Consider the following 16,831-nt stretch of genomic DNA (forward strand, 5'->3'; position numbering starts at 1 on the left):
CTATGGACTGGCCAGCCCGTTCCCCAGACCTGAATCCGATTGAGCTCATCTGGGACATCATGTCTCGCTCCATCCACCAACGTCACGTTGCACCACAGACTGTCCAGGAGTTGGCAGATGCTTTAGTCCAGGTCTGGGAGGAGATCCCTCAGGAGACCATCCACCACCTCATCAGGAGCATGCCCAGGCGTTGTAGGGAGGTCATACAGGCACGTGGAGGCCACACACAATACTGAGCCTCATTTTGACTTGTTTTAAGGACATTACATTAAAGTTGGATCAGCGTGTAGTGTTATTTCCCTTTAATTTTGTGTGTGGCTCCAAATCCAGGCCTCCATTGGTTAATAAATTTGATTTCCATTGATGATTTTTGTGTGATTTTGTTGTCAGCACATTCAACTTTGTACAGAACAAAGTATTAAATGAGAATTTCTTTCATTCAGATCTAGGATGTGTTATTTGAGTGTTCCCTTTATTTTTTTGAGCAGTATATATATATTTATATATATGTATATACAAACATATAGGAGAAATATTTACCTGCCACAACAGTCACAGTCACAGAGGTGTTATGATGTCCTATCTTGTTCTGGACTTTACAGTAATAGTTCCCACTGTGTTCATTTTGTATGTTGGTGATGGTGAAGTTTTCTCCTGAATCTTTTTGTGCCTTCTCTCCCTCCTTGTACCAGGTGTAGTTAGCTGCTGGGTTAGCATCACTGCTACATGTCAGAGTCACGGAGCTACCCACCACGATGTCACCAAACGGACTCTGAGACACTGAAGGAGATCTGGGAGCATCTGCAAGAAAAAGTAGGAGTTGTGTTTGTTACTTTTATAATTATGTCAAAATATAAAGATAATAAGTGGAAGACATTCTTTAATGTGCGACTGCGTACATTTAACATCAACATTGACTGTTGAGTTGTTTTGTCCCATGCTGTTTATGGCTGTACAGTAATATTGCCCAGAATCCATCGACTTGATGGAGTCGAAGATAAGATTTTTATTTGATTCCAGGAGTTTGTTGTCTTTTTCCTTGTACCAGGTGTAGTTAGCTGCTGGATTAGCATCACTGCTGCAGGTCAGAATCACTGGGTTTCCCTCCTTGATCTCTCCTGAAGGAGTTATGGACACAGAGACGTTTGGGGCATCTGACAAAAACAATAAGTAGACATTTAATAAGCATGAATGAAATGGAAATACATCCTGATATAAAAATAAAAGAAGAAAACTTACAGAGAACATCAAGAAACCGAGATGAAGAGTTACATTCTCCATGCAGGTTCTGAGCCTTGCAAGAGTAGCTTCCTCTGTGCTCAGAGCTGACAGCGAGGACATAAAAAACCTCAGACCCATTAGCAATGATTTTATTCTCCTTGTACCAGGTGTAGTTAGCTGCTGGGTTAGCATCACTAGTACAGGTCAGAGTCACTGGGTTTCCCTCCTCTACTGCTCCAGAGGGGTTCACTGACACAGAACAGTTCTTTGGACCGTCTGAGTGAGGAAACAAAATGATAGCCTGATGTTTGGTTTGTATGTTTCAGACTATATTATAGGATCTATTAAAAGTCTATATCTGATTTTCTAAACTTGTTACCCATTAAATGAAAGAATAAAACTTAGTCTGACTGTCTAATCTACAAACAGACAATTTTCTGTTTTAATCTGAAAATTAAAAAATCAGACAGGAAAATCTGAGGGCCACACTTGAAACCTAAAAACATTTTCAACTTCCTGTCATGACTTTCTGATTATTATTCAAGCTAGGAGAATTACATCTTCAAGAATTAATTCTTGCAAAAATACCTTTTGACAAATCTTTTGTGAAAAGGTTAAAAAAAATATTGAACCTTCAAATGGTTCAACCTTTGATTCTAAAGAACCAACAGTAAGTCTCTATTGTATTCTACTCACATTTCACATTAATATCGATACTTGGAGACGTCCGGCTCCCAAGGTCATTTCCAGCTGCACAGTAATACCTCCCAGAATCAGAGACCTGGATGGAGCTGAAGACTAGTTGTATTTCTGTGCTGACAAGTTGACCATGTTGATCTTCATTCACCCTGTAATGTTGTATTTAGCTGCTGGATTAGCATCACTGCTGCAGGTCAGAGTCACTTTAGAGCCTTCAACAGTTTCTGAGGGGTTCACTGACAGAACGATGGTCTGTGGAGCATCTGGAGAAAACGTGAGAATAAAACTTCAGATGAAGCTCATGACTTTGCAACTTGAAGCTCAGAATCCCAAATATCAATAAATTTATAAAAATGTAGAGATAAATGGACTAAACTTGTGGCATCGCATTTGAAATTTAGCAACAACTGTGAGCATTTATGTGAATGTAATTTATTGGTTTCTTAATTTCAAAGCTTTTTTACACATTATTGTAATGAGATATTTATGTGCTGCATTTTGAGGAAAGAGATTATTGTAATTTGAAATGTGACTGTAACATTGCAAAATTTAGAAAAAGTGAATCACTGTGAAAACTTTCAGGCTGCACTGAGAATCTGATGGAAAATATGTGGAAAGAGCAACAGATTAGGGTGATGGGAAAGAGGCTCTCCAATGTCAAAGATTTGCAACTTATTACCAGAGATAAATAATCAAGCTAACACTGGAGATGAGTGAAAGGTTTGTGCCAATACAGGATTTATTGCTGTCACCTCGTAGAAGAAAGAAGAATATAAATTGATTTTGATATGATATTTTTGTAGATAAAAGCAGAGGCTTTTTTTTTCCAAACAGAAATTGGAAAAATTTACAATGTTTTGAACTTTTGAGAGATGCCTGTCAAATCAGTAACCATAACACATTTCTTGGTTGAATTAAAATATTTTTAGATCTAAACCTGCCAGGTGAATTAATAGTTTTTTTGTTGAACTAAATACTTTAAATATTTTCATCAGACAAATACAGAGATACAAACTTACACACTGCAGGAGATGAAACATCCTCATGTCCTCTTATTGCACACTGATATCTGTGTGTGGTATTAAATGAGGACAGGACCAAATTATTGTTATTTTCTTTGTTTGCTTTCCCATCCTCCAGCCAGACGTAGGAAACTGGAGGATCCAGCTGACAGTCAGTGTGACATGTCAGCTGGATCCTGATTGGATCATTTAATCTTTTTACCTTCACCTGTAGATCTATGTGGACAAAAAAGTTATAATTTTATGAAAATCACACAAGCAGATTTATTTAGAGGTTAAACTGTAATATTTGCAACATCTTAAAACCAAATGACTTAAATTGCAACTGTTACCTCTGACAGATAAAGAGACTCCAGGTGAACCCATGTATTTTCCACCTGGATGGTCTGATATGAACCTGAACTTGTACTCTTTTGAGTCAGTTTGTCTCACATTAAAGATCTTCAGAGAGCAGAAAGTCTTAATGCAACTGTATTCCACACGACCTGAATAATCTGGGTCGTCTTTCAGATCCACAAAATCTCCATTAAGGTCTTTTGTAGACCAAAATGTTTTCACTATAACAATATTTATGTTGTTGTATTTGTCTGGGTAAATATAGTTGCAGCTCATTTCCACCGTCGATCCTTTTAGGGCACAAATGGAGGAACGACTATAAGTCACTCCCCAACCATTCTGACCACAAACATCTGGAAGAAAAAAGACATTAAATAAACATTAAGTAGACTGTTTATGTAAACATATTTTAATGAATCTGAAATACATTTTAAAAATGATGATATCTATCAACTAAAAGCTTTTAACACTTGAAGAATCTCGAGTCTCGTCTACAAAGTGTGAAACACAAAACATTTATGTGCTCTTGACTTTCCACACAAAGTTCAAATCAATAATCAAAGTTAATATCAATAATAAACTAACAGTGAATGTTTATGAAACCATAAGGCGATTCTTTCTACACCTTTCAACTTGTTGCTGCCACCTAGAAAGAAAACTGGAAAACTGTTAATATTGTAAAACAACGACTGTACTCTTCATGATGAACAATTAATGTATCAATATATTGTAATATCATCAGTGCTTATTAACAATAATCATCTAGGGCCAGTCCAAGGTTTCATGGGCCTAAAGCAGAATTGACCTTGTGGCCCCTCGTCCTGTGAATTACATCACCATCATTAACAGGATTCAGTTCAGATCTGGTGGAGAGAGTCGAGTTTAACTGGCTGAATATAAAAGCAATCACAGATTATTGGTTATTAATTGACGAGATGATTAGTGAACAAACTGAACTCATAGACAAAAAATGTTTAAAACTTCAAGCCTCAAATTGTAACTCCCTGTAATTCCTTGAAATCTTATGTTAAATGGTACACTATATTAAATTGGTTAATCTAATAATGTTGAAAGTATAGAAAACATCTTAATGGTGATTCCTAACCTCAATAAACTAATAGAACAATTTTAGATCCATTGTTTATGTTTTGGCCTCTATTTTAGCCTCAGATTGTCTCTGGCATCATCCATGTGGTGTAGAATAATAACAGCAGCTTTATCGTTATAATTATCAATATTATTATAGATGCATCAATGTAAAGCTGAAGAAAGTCTGATGAGGTGATTTACAGTCAGTGGTTCAGTTCTGTGTCTGGAGCTGCAGACGGTGTTTCGACATGATGAGTCTCTTGTTGCTGTTTTCTTTCAAGATCTGACCACAAAGTGACTGTCAGATTAATCCAGGCTGAACAAGTAAACAACATGCTGGCTGTTCAGGATTTAATATCCAATCATATTTTATTGATCCCCACAAAATGTGAATGGGAGCCAAATTGATCAGATTACCTAAAGATTCAGTTGAACTGGCCCAAAGTTGAAGCCAGTTTGCAGTGAACTCTTTCCACCAAGATCCTGACTGAGTTTACAGCAGCGATGTGAAGAAACAGGCTGCTGTCATTCTGTCTCTGGAGCCTGTTTAGATTTATTTACTGGCGTTTCTTAGAAATGTTTTTCTTGTAAATGTAACCTGCACAAAATAATCGACCCGTATTTTATTTTTGCCGGTCAAACCGACAGCACACTTTAAGTTCCGGGTCAGAGGTGAACTCGGATCTCCTCCATTGTTGTTGCTGCTGTCGCTGTGGTTAGCTGCTTGTGTTGGCGTTTTTCAAAAATCATTGAAGAATTTTGCTGAATCGAGCCTAATCAACATAGATTACATTGGGTGTTTTCTGGCAACCACTCGACGGTGAGTCGTTTATTTTGCGTCTTTTGTTTGTTTTTATAGTAGAAATGTGGTGGCAACACGCCCACTTAAAATCTATGTATTGGCGTCTTAAAAATAATCTTGTAGCTTAAAAGATCATTCTCTTTTTGTTGATTTTGTGGCCGAATAGAAGATATGTCTTCAAAGTATTATACAACCCCTTTGATTTTTCTAAATTTGTCCTTTAAGGATACTTTCAGTTACTTTTCATTAATCTTGTTGACGGCCTGTAGAACTCTGGAATTGGTTCATTTCTTTAGAGTTGCGCATAAAAACAATTCATTGTTTATTGAAACAGTACTTAAGTCAGTTAAGTTCTATTGACTTTAATGTCATTTAAACTTAGATATAACTTGAAAGTGCACTTTAGTTTTATCTGTAACTTTGAGCTGTAATTTTACTTGGATCTGTAACATTAATGTGATGTTTAACTTGAAATTCATTTGAATGATTTCTGACAAATACTTTATGGAATATAGCTATTTTATTATGAATGTTTAGTTGTTTTGGATAGCAGTTTAACCTGTTTAAATGCTATTTTTTTGTTTTTATTTATGGCCTTGTTTATGGCCAACCCAGGATGGCGAGCTACCGGATCACCGCAGCTTTGCTGTAGGACTTCATTGAACCAAACTAGTTCATTTTTCTGGACCTATTGCCTTGGATCATAGACTAAAACAGTCGGATTATTGATTGATGGACCATTAATTACCAGGCAAACAAGAGAACGGACTTGAATAAGAGAGAAAAAAAACTCTTGGGCGTTATCAGGGTTTTACTTATGTTTTGTTATTGTTGTTTTCCTGTTGTGTTTATTGTTTATACATATAGGAATATATTATTATTGAATACCTCCCTAAATATATGCAAAAATATAAGTTTGAATACAATAACTTAAACTTACTACCTGTCTGCTGGTGTTTTATTCACACACACACACACACACACACACACACACACACACACACACACACACACACACACACAGGCTCCTCAATCGAACCTTTCTGACTGCCTATTACCATATTTGGCCGTAGTCAGGCGTCTGGCCCTATTTAGTGTTGCATTAACTCTGTGTTTTCATATCCCTCATTTAGACATTTGTCTAAAACTTCCCTCCCAGTAAAAGTTCCTCTTCTACGCTGAAGGAAACCACACGACTTATTTCTGTCTCTCTGTGTGAACTGAGGAGTCTGTTCTTCCATTAGCTCTGTTATGATGTTCAGAGTAAATGTGTTCACTCCTGTGCACATTATCACTTCGTCTTGCTTTGTTTTTGGATTTAAACATTCATCACGATTTAGTAGGAAATTCTTGCAAGTTTTTGCAAAAGTACAAAAGTGAAGCATCAGGTTCTAAAATGATCTTAGTTTGGCCTCAAGGGGACAAAAACATAACGTATATTACCCCATCTGTATATTTGTCAAACTAAGATGAACATTTCTTATTTATCTTGAATGTACATGTAACACTGACTTTTACTTGTGACTTATTCATGTTCTTCAAAAAGCATTAAATGATTTACTTTTCCCAAAAGAATTCAACAACATTAATAATTTTAGCTGAAAATGTTTTCATCGTGTCGTTTCTTCATTAAGCTCCTTGCAACACGACAAAGATCTAATCTAAAATGTGAAACGTTTAGAGGAAGCTCATGCAGTGAATTTTAAAGGTGTTTGACTTTAATCATCCATCCAGTCAGAGCTTTGAAAATATTAGCAAAGACGACCGACATAAATAAAATCTATCTTTGGAATTGTCTAAAAATATATATATATATAAAAAAAATCTCTCAGGACTTTTTAAAGATTAAAAAAAAAATCTATCCAGATTATTCAAAACCTTTATTCATTCTTAACTTTACAAAACACACACATTCATAAATATATTGTAAACAATACATATTTTTCCCCTTAAATCATTTTGTCTAGACGCTTTAAATTCTGATTTCTTTCCTACTTCATAAAACCTGAAATCCAAATGCAGGCTGTTTGAGGTGGAAGATAAAGTTTCCTGCTCATTACCTGCTGCCATGAGAAGGACGATAACTCCACGGATCGCTGCTGAGAAACTCATAGCTGCTCCTTTCTTCTCTTTAAATGAACTAAGAAGGCAGAAACTCTACTTTAGTCTGCAGAGCAAAGTAACAGGAAGTTATTTTTCCACAGAACTTTATGCAAATGGCATAAATAAGTTGTTGACGATGAGCTCAGTTTCCTTCCTCTTATCATCTGAAGGTGTGAGCAGCTAATGACAGAACATGATGGCAGCAGATGAGCTGTTGAAAAACAGGAACACTTAAAATATTCAGCTGTGTAATTCAACATTGATGTAGAGAAAACAGGAAATGACTTAAGTTCAGTTTTTATAGTTAAAGAATAATTGTTATACATTTTGTTAATTGTTTAACGGATCTCCCAAATTACACAAACTAATAAAGAAACATGCACAAATAAATAGTTTTAATATCTTTATGACACACAATCAAAATCAGAGCCCTGACTGCAGTTACAACACAAAATAAATGACCAAATATGGTAAATCAAGTTTGTCAGTGAACACACCCATCAACATTCACATATAAAATCCTGATTGTTCACAAATGCTGCAACATTAGATGGACAAAACATCATGATTCATGTCAGACACCAGCTGCAAATGGACACAAAACGTCGTCAATATTCTACTAATGTCGAAAAAACACAACTTTGTAATTGCGGTGTTTCCATCAAATAAGAAACTTAATTCAAATCACGTGCGAATAATTTTGGTCACGAGTTAAAAACCATCATCCTTCTACCACTTCCTGTTGTTTTCTTCTTTGTCATTTGCGCCAGTGGCTGTTGATCATGTGACTGTTTTGTTGCAAAAAGAAAAAGTTTCCATTACATTTTTGTGAAATAAACCAATTTTGAAGAAAAAAACAACACCTCATCCTAGGTGCCAAAACCTTTGATCATAAAACAAGAGTCATTTTTTCAAAATTGCCGTGTTTCCTTTGAGCAAATGTATTTTCAAAACGTCAAATCCCGTCATTATTTGGTCAGTGGAAATGAATCTACTGAGCAACATTTCTCTCTTGTTCACAGTAGAGCAGTGTAGCTTGTGCAGCTAACAGTCATTATGTTATAAACTACAGATCCAACTCAGGCAACTTTTACCGTATTTTCATGAGCCGCTACTTGTTTCCCTCGCTTTGAACCATGTGGCTTAAAGCTCGGTGCGTCTTTTCTTCAGCCACCAGGGGGCGCTTTAGCAGGAAGTGAATCATTGGAAGTCAACATTGAAAATCAAAGTAGAAAGCGCTGATTTTCATTTAGAACAAGCACAGGCTAGCAGCGGGTACGACGGAGAAATGTTTTCAAACTCATCATGGAAACGACACGAAGAATATGATCCAACTTTTAAGTTGAAAGCGATCGATCTGGCAGTACAGATCGATAGCCGCTAAGCTCGGCGTGAACGAATCCATGGTTCAGCGTTGGAGACGGTGGGCTGGATCCTTAATAGCAGATTTATTAAGGTGGAAAACCGAGAGCGGCGGCGATACCAGCGGCTTATAGCCCGGTGCGGCTTATATATGTACGTTTCCAGTTTTCTTTAAAGAACTTTGTGGGTGCGGTTTATAGTGAGGTGCGCTCTATAGTCCGGAAAATACGGCACTTTAAACACAGAAACAAAAAACTTATACAGGAAGGACAGCTGGACCAGCTGATTCTCAAAATGACGTAACTCCGGTCTGCATGTTTCAGGCAGGACGGATCGACATGGATATTTTTGTTAGACACCTGCTATAAACATCTGAACATTTCTACATGTGGTCTCACCTCCACAGTGTCACAATCTGTATTTATTTACAGATTTTATTTCATTGTTCTTATGCAGCACTCACACTGGGTGGCCATGTACTACATGAAATGTATTTAGGAGAAAAACATTTTATGTAGAGGATGAAACATCACAATAACGCAAAAATGAAATTACTTTTTGAAAGCATTGAATCCACATTGTCCAATTTGCTTGACAGCACCACACCGTGTTACTTCACTTGCCTCTAGATCGCAGGCCGTTTGCCCTTCAGCCGCTACCAGAGATTTAAATGTGTTAAACAGTAATTAAAATGTCTAAATATAATTAGGTTTTAAGTAATTGGAAGGTACACCACTATTAAACTAGTAACTTGACTTTACCCAGCTACATTTACAAAGTAGCCAACACAAGGCATAAAATATAAAAATATAGCCACTGTTTGAAAATGTTTATTTCTGCCACCAGATGTCATCGTTTTGGTTAAGATCTCATTCCTGTCCATCTACCCATAAAGTCGTGACTTCACTTGGTTTCACGTTGGGTTGGTTTGCTTCTCTCTCCTCCTGCGATGCAACAAAGGCTCTCAAGGTCGAGATGTTCTCATATTCATTACACAAGTCCAGCTGTTATAGGGGATCAAATGGTGAGAATTAAAACGGTTTATTAAAATTTAGCGGTTTATGCTGTCATCAGAGGTATTGCATTAGCTCCCATCGTGCTACTTTAAGTTTTTATACCTCATGGCATTTGGACGTCTTTTCTCGTTTCTTAAATACGTTTCATCTCTCATGCAAAAAGCGTCTTCATTTCTAAACATGGTTGGATGCAACAAGCTTATAAGTTGCAGGTCAGGAAATGATGCCAAAAGATGCGCAAGCTAATGAGACCAGGAGGACAGAATGGCTTTTTTTCTCCTTTATTGCTCTGAATATTTATGAGCCTCTTAACTTCCAACCATCTTCAGGACTGAAGAAGCAAAAGAAAAAGTCCAGTTGCCTTCACCTGAGCACTTATGATGATCATCGCTGAATGACAGAGTCTCTACAGTGCAGCAAGTTTATATCTTTATATTACATATAAATAGTTTTTATTTAACCGAATGGATGTCTTACCTCTATGTTCTCGACATGTTCCTTCGATTCAGTTGGTTTCTTCTTTCTAAGTCAAGCAAATCCAGTATTTCAACAACAAACGGACAAAAGTATATCCTTAGAGGATATAGATATGAATAAAGCAGTGGAGCTAAACGTGTTTGCTGATATTACCTCGTCCAAAGAGAAGAAGCAAACAGAAGAATCAGCAGCAGCAGTGCAGCTACAGCCAACCTTATGATGTTCATTATCTTGAACATCATGTTTCTGTACCCTAAAAAAATTAAGACCAAGCAATATTTTAATGGAAAATAGGAATATAAACGCAACATGTGAACAGAAATGGACATACCATCAGCATAGATGGATAACAAAAGAAATGGATGCCTTTGCTGACTTACTTGCAGCAACAGTAAGATGTATGGCAGATTTGTGACTCCCTCTGCTGTTGTGAGCTTCGCAGTAGTAAAGGCCACTATGCTGTCGGCCAATATTTGTGATGGTGAGATTTTGTCCTGAACTTTGTGGCGTTTTCTCATTTTCTTTGAACCAGGTGTAATTAGCGGCGGGGTTTGAATCACTGATGCAGCTGAGCGTCAGTGAAATGCCCTCCATGACCTCACCAGACGGACTCAACGAGACCAAGGGAAGCTTTGGAGCATCTGGATAAAGATGAGAGTACATGTCAGTTTTTTAATGAAAATGTACTCCTCCTTTTCTTCCCTCCATCTCCAATGGCCCTGATATGCCATTGTGCGGTCTTGGTCACAATGCTTTGGCAAAAACTGTTTTCTGTTTGTTTAATTAAAGCATTTTAAAACATTTAGACATTTTAGAAACGGTGTGTATGACCATTTTTTGCCATCTTTTTGAGATAGCAAGACGTTTCATGCATAAAAAACAGCATATCTGAAGTATCTTATTTAAAGGAAATAAGATTTTTCTTACATTCCACGTCAATCAAGAAGCCGTCCGAAGTCGTCCTGTTGAGAACGTTCTCAGCCATGCAGAAATATTTTCCAGAATCAGACGACTGAACAGACTTGAAAACAAGTTTTGGGCCTTTGCTGAGAGGATTGGCTTCGTGCTCCTTGTGCCATGTGTAATTAGCTCCTGGATTAGCATCAGCGCTACAAGTCAAAGTCACCGAGTTTCCCTCCACTACTTCACCTGGAAAACTATGTGAAACAACGGGGAAGCTCGGCGGATCTAAAAGAGAAAAAAAGAATAGCATGTTAGCATTTGGATAACCTCTGTGTCAATCTTTTTTTTTATTAGCTTATGTTAGAGTATGAGTGTTTGGAAACATGGTAATGGTTTTCCAATTGTGTGAAAAAAAACAACCTAACTACTCCTGAAAAATCTGCTTATTTCTTGCTTAAGTTCCACAAATTTATACTTTTAGCACAACAACTTTACTGTTTGAAGTTTCTAAATGTTTGTAAAGTTACGGTCTGAGGAGAGGTGTGATCATAACATTTCACTTGCAAGCTGTGAAAGCTAATTCTGCCCCTTTTGCAGTTTAAGTTGGTCACTTTGAACGTTATTTTTCAGTCACTTACATTTCACATCAATAAGCATGCCTTCAGATGTCGCTTTGCTCAGCATATTCTCTGATGTGCAGTAGTACTCTCCAGAGTCGGATGACTGGATAGACTCAAAGACCAGTTGTGTGTCGTTGCTCAGAGGCTCAGAATTGTTCTTCTTGTACCAGATGTGCTTAGCTGTCGGATTAGCATCACTGCTACAAATCAGGTCCACTGAGGTTCCCCTCACTACTTCACCAGAGGGTCTTAATGCCACAGAAAGAAGTCTTGGCGCGTCTGGAAGGAAAAGCATGAAGACTTTGGAAACTTAACTTAAGGAGATTTCTGTTGATGGTTTTCGAGCAAAACTAAACAATCATTTGTTCATAAGTGACTATGGGAGCAGTTGTACAGAAGGGCTGTACCCTGGTCACTAAAGCTCCACCAAACTGATGTGTTGCTAACTTGGAGCATTTTGGGAACCAAGTTGTAATTTTTTTTTGTCTTGTTAACGATCCTTTCTCAGCTTTCTATAATTCCCTACAGGTTGAAAAACGGACGCAATGCGTTCTTGATGTTAACTGACTTTTAATTAGACACAGGTGTCTTTAATGAACTGTACAAAAAAAAAGCACATCAAATAATTTATTATACAGAAAGACATTCTCATAGAGAACAGACAAATAATAACAGCAAAGCATTCACAATACAGAGGTTGGACTTACAAAAAAAAATAGATGCATTCTGTCACACGTGGCTAACAGAAACTCAACAAATTCTTCACAAATAAACATTCAACTTCCACATAAACACGTAAAATACAAATTATTTACCTCACTGGCCGCTTTATCCTGAAGGGGTTAAGAAAAAAAACTCTCAGCTTCCATCTTCTTTTAACTTCTAGAAATTTCTCTAGCAACCAGAAAAAGAAAGCACACTGCCCTCTACTGAGTGCAGCGTGCAACTGAAAACAGATCCAAACCAAACACTGGTTCCACTCAGGAAACACCCTACATCACTTACTCTAACTCAAAACCACCAAATCAACTCAAACTGCTCAAATGCCACCGATGGCAGCCACACTTACAGTATTTGCAATCTTTTTAGATTTTTGTCCAAAATCCTCCTTGATGCTACTTGCTTTAACAGTTTGTTGGTACACTGAAGTTCAACTTAGCAGCTTTTTCCACTGCTGCCTCCAGAAACAACAAAAACGTTTGCAAGTGGCAGCTGAAGCGCTTTAGGTGACAAAGAAGACATAGGAAGTCGGGCGGCTGGTGTCAAAACAGAAATACATTTAGTTCAGCAGAGTTGCTCAAACATGAGCCAATAAAGTGTGAAAAACTTGAAGAAAGGTGTGAAAACCTTTCTCTAGGTCAACTTGGTTCGGTGGGGACCACAATTGCAAGGTTTGTTATATTTTCAGCTGCTGCGTCTCGCTGTCATGCTGCACTACGTCAAACGATCCAAACTGATTGAACAACCTGTTCTTGCGCCGCGCCAAGAACTACGCAGGCGACTGTCTCAAAAACCTCCAAAGAAGACCAGTGCAACTTCCTTCTTCACAAACTGTAACCAGAAATGGAGTTGCGTACAATTTTAGAGGTTGTAGGACTTTTCATCTGTCTGTGGGTAAAAAAACAACAAAAAAAGCCACGAGCCATTTCTCCCTGTAGTGCTAAACTTGTGCATTTAATTTGACTCTATTGACCCAGAATGCTTTGAGCTATAGTTCGCTTCCTGCTTTCAGAGCGTTCTCTTGTCCACTTGCGTTCACATATGAACCGCAACAGAGCTCACTTTGATTTGAACCGAGACCTAGGATTTTAGGCATTTTTGGTTCCCATTAGAGCTCGATTACATGTTCACACCTTCCCGCATAAACCGGACTGGTGTGAATGCACCCTAAGTCAACACTCTAAGAGTAAGTTGAGGCAACCTCCACAAGCCCACAAAATAATTTACTTACTTACATTTTACGTCAATAAAGACGACTTTAGATGTCCTTATTCTCAGCACGTTCTCAGCTTTACAGTAATACTCTCCAGAGTCAGAGGACTGGATAGACGTGAAGACGAGTTGTGAGTCTTTGCTGAGAGGACCAGAAGCGTCCTTCTTGTACCAGCTGTATGTAGCTACTGGATTAGCATCACTGGAACAAGTTAGAGTTGTTGGGTCGCCCTCCACAATGTGACCAGAGGAACTCAGCGACACCGAGGGAAGATTTGGCATGTCTGGAATAGAAAACACAAACCGCTATAGTGCTTTGCAATGCCAAACATATAATTTCTGGTACTAGTTTTTATTGAACAACATTAAAATGTTCATTTGTATTGAATCAATAGAGTCGTTTTATGACATGCACTGAACAACACATTACATCACCAACATGAATCTTCAAAGCAACGTGTAAAACTCAACTGACACACTGCCGGAGACGGGAACTGTCTGTGTCCTGCCGCGGCGCACGAAACGCGGTCCGCAAAAGAAAACGTGTGTGAAAAAGGCGAGGAGGTCTGCGTCAAAACGTTCTGCCCGTTCTTGATCCAGATGTAAGGATGTCGGTCAGGCAGACATTTGCTTTTGCACGTCATCTCTGCCAGAGTCCCGCTCGGTCTGCGCTCCCATTTGACCACCTGCAGCTCGACGGCTGAATTCAAGACAACACAACAGAAACTAAACCCATGTGATCATTTAACAGAGTAAAATCAACAAAGTAAGATTAAAACTGACAATATTACCAGAGACTGACAAAGTGACCCCTGGCGAGCCGGTGTATTTTCCACTTGGGTGATTGGTTATGAACCTGAACTTGTAGACAGCAGCGTCACTCTCTCGTACGTCCCTGATAGCCACGGCGCAGCCATTTTTATACTCTATACGACCTGCGTAGTCTGGGTCAGCTTTCAGATCCACAGGAGCAGCAAGTTGTTCTTTGGTGAACCATATTCGGTTTGTAACTTCTATGACCGTAACCCCCTCTCTGTCTGGATGTGTGTAGTTGCATTGCAAATCCACCGTTGAGCCTTTTATGGCGCAGATCTGTGAGGGAGGGTAGGTCACGCTCCAGCCGTTCTGACCCCTGACCCCTGCAACGCATCAGCAACAAAAGAATCAGAATGAGGTGAACAAACAGGACAAAAATGCATAACCCAGGAAGAGTATTGATTAATAGATTTGGGTTTATTTTTGTTCTTGCTGATATGAGTCACTTGTGTTTGTGTTTGAATGTTAGTGCCTGGAACCAAGTGGATGGAAATACTTTCTCAGGAGTGACCTGTTTTAGTGGTTTAGACGTTTGGCGCTGCCTCACATCGTGTCGCTTTACATGTGCTGCATCAGACGCAGACACAGTGAGAGGTCATCCAGGTCCAGATCGGGGCAGATATTGTCTTATGAAACTGTGACTTCATTAAACTCTTGCACTGTGCCATCAAACAAATGAGCCGTGAAAATAGCTGGGTGACGGCCGTTTGTAGTCTCTACTGCAAAGATCAAATATTTTGGAAAAAACCCCAAACAGAATTTGATTTGTATACTTTGATCAGCTTTCCAATGAATTTAATATAAATTGAACTTGTGATGTAAAACCCAAGGTGTTGCTGGTAAGCCATGCAAATGCATATGTTGCATCTATTTTTATTGACAAAGGAGAAAAGGCATGTGAGTAAGTTAAACAGGGTGTAGTCAGTATTTTATGTAAGTATTTGTTAAGGCACGTAGATTATTTTTTTCTGAGGAATTAAAATGACTTCCGTAGGTTTAGGGTTAGCACATACGACTTCAACGAAGTCATAAAAACAGCTGTCACCAAGCAAAGTGGTATGTTTTTCCAACTGTCACCCACAGATGACAAAGACAGAACCAGTTTGAGGAGTTTCTTACGAAACGCGCGTAAAAGACTGTAAATAGTTTCTGATGCAAAATGTTAGACTTCTTCATGGCTTCCAACCATAAACCCAAGAGAGATTTTGTAGAACCTGAGCTAAATATATATATATATATATATATATATATATATATATATATATATATAAAGGACATTCCACCACTGTTTCTGATATGTGCTATTCACGTCTCTAATATTTCAGAGCATTGTGAATAGATGCAAGACACTTTTTCATGTTTCAACATTTGAATTCACAATAAAGACCAGTAATTAAAATCACACAGTGTTTGTGTTTCCAAAGATTTCTGAGGTTGTGCAATACAAAAAATATTACGAGGCATTTTGCAGACAACTGCGCGTCTTCAGGAGAATTTTCTTCACAAAAGAAAAACAAAACAAAAACATGCATATTTCTGTGTAAGCAAACCGACTCTAACCAGGCCATTTCTGTCAGCAGCCTGCTATACATGATGTACTCCACACGTCCCCCTATAGCTCTGCTTTATTTAATGGACAGATAAAGGAGTAAAACACACACAGTACCTGACACAGAGAGAAATGCAAGAAGTAACGCGGCCACTGCAGTCCAGCGCATGGCTTCCCCCTCCGTCTCTTTCTGTGATGTCTTCACGTCTTCATGAGGTGATAAATGTTGACCTTAAATCATTCTACCTATGATGGTCGCTGATAGCAAAGTCACATGTCCTCAGTGGTTTGTGGTTTGTACAGAGCAGCTCAAATAGCCCACTTAGTTTCACACCATCTGAATTCGACCAAAGAAATTAACAAGGTTGTGCATCTGCTGGTAACTGGGTTGTCCTGTAGTTCACTTTTTAAAAAGGCTGCAATGAATTCCTACAAAATGAGATTTAAAGTAATCTAAGATTGCATTAATATGGTGATGTTGTTCTTTTTAATGCGATTGAAATTAATGCCAGCAACAAACCACGTTCTTATTCATTTTCGTGCAAAGATTGTGCTCAATGCTGCTCTTCACAGGTTGAAAAGAAATGTTTTTATTGTCACAGTAGAAAGAGGAAAGTTACGGAGGAGACGACATCAGACCAGGAAGCTGGAACTTCCTGAGAAAAACCAGGCCGGGTTTTTACAGATATCACTCTCACTCATTGTGTTATAGTCAGCATAAGAAGCACGCTATTTCCCTTGCAAATAGATTACATCTCACACACCACTGTGTAATTTTGGATAAAAAAACAACAACGTCTAGTTCCTTAGATTTCTACAATTTATGACGTTTATGCAGATTTGAGCAGAATTACTCAGCTAGAATTTTCTGGTGAATCGTTCAC

General features: G+C 38.2%; 2 protein-coding genes across 2 annotated transcripts; both read right to left on the bottom strand.

Annotated features, from left to right (window-relative positions):
• Positions 1-499: 499 nt before the first annotated feature.
• On the bottom strand, positions 500-8,677 carry LOC114145316 (B-cell receptor CD22-like). Its single transcript, XM_028018820.1, has 5 exons — positions 8,640-8,677; positions 1,918-2,069; positions 1,240-1,497; positions 900-1,154; positions 500-801 (listed from the first exon to the last, which is right to left on the bottom strand). Exons 1-5 carry the CDS (start codon positions 8,675-8,677, stop codon positions 500-502), a joined length of 1,005 nt encoding a protein of 334 aa, XP_027874621.1.
• Positions 7,663-16,175, bottom strand: LOC114144085 (B-cell receptor CD22-like). The gene is made up of 10 exons (XM_028016561.1): positions 16,065-16,175; positions 14,374-14,721; positions 14,058-14,282; positions 13,606-13,866; positions 11,669-11,929; positions 11,055-11,315; positions 10,508-10,768; positions 10,281-10,380; positions 10,128-10,173; positions 7,663-9,638 (listed from the first exon to the last, which is right to left on the bottom strand). Exons 1-10 carry the CDS (start codon positions 16,114-16,116, stop codon positions 9,504-9,506), a joined length of 1,950 nt encoding a protein of 649 aa, XP_027872362.1. The 5' UTR covers positions 16,117-16,175; the 3' UTR covers positions 7,663-9,503.
• Positions 16,176-16,831: the final 656 nt, after the last annotated feature.

The sequence above is a fragment of the Xiphophorus couchianus genome, chromosome 5 (genome assembly GCF_001444195.1).
Source record: "Xiphophorus couchianus chromosome 5, X_couchianus-1.0, whole genome shotgun sequence".
In the NCBI taxonomy this organism is placed as follows: Eukaryota; Metazoa; Chordata; class Actinopteri; order Cyprinodontiformes; family Poeciliidae; genus Xiphophorus; species Xiphophorus couchianus.

Excerpts from the sequence above, each read along its gene's own strand:
- LOC114145316 (XM_028018820.1), bottom strand. The coding sequence starts at position 8,677 with ATGGATTCGTTCACGCCGAGCTTAGCGGCTATCGATCT. Across the intron at positions 2,070-8,639 it reads AGCTTAGCGGCTATCGATCT|GGTGAATGAAGATCAACATG; the intron begins GTACTGCCAGAT and ends ACAACATTACAG. Across the intron at positions 802-899 it reads AGTCAATGTTGATGTTAAAT|ATGCTCCCAGATCTCCTTCA; the intron begins GTACGCAGTCGC and ends TTTTTCTTGCAG.
- LOC114144085 (XM_028016561.1), bottom strand. The coding sequence starts at position 16,116 with ATGCGCTGGACTGCAGTGGCCGCGTTACTTCTTGCATTTCTCTCTGTG. Across the intron at positions 14,722-16,064 it reads TGCATTTCTCTCTGTGTCAG|GGGTCAGGGGTCAGAACGGC; the intron begins GTACTGTGTGTG and ends GATGCGTTGCAG. Across the intron at positions 9,639-10,127 it reads AACATGTCGAGAACATAGAG|CTGGACTTGTGTAATGAATA; the intron begins GTAAGACATCCA and ends CCCCTATAACAG.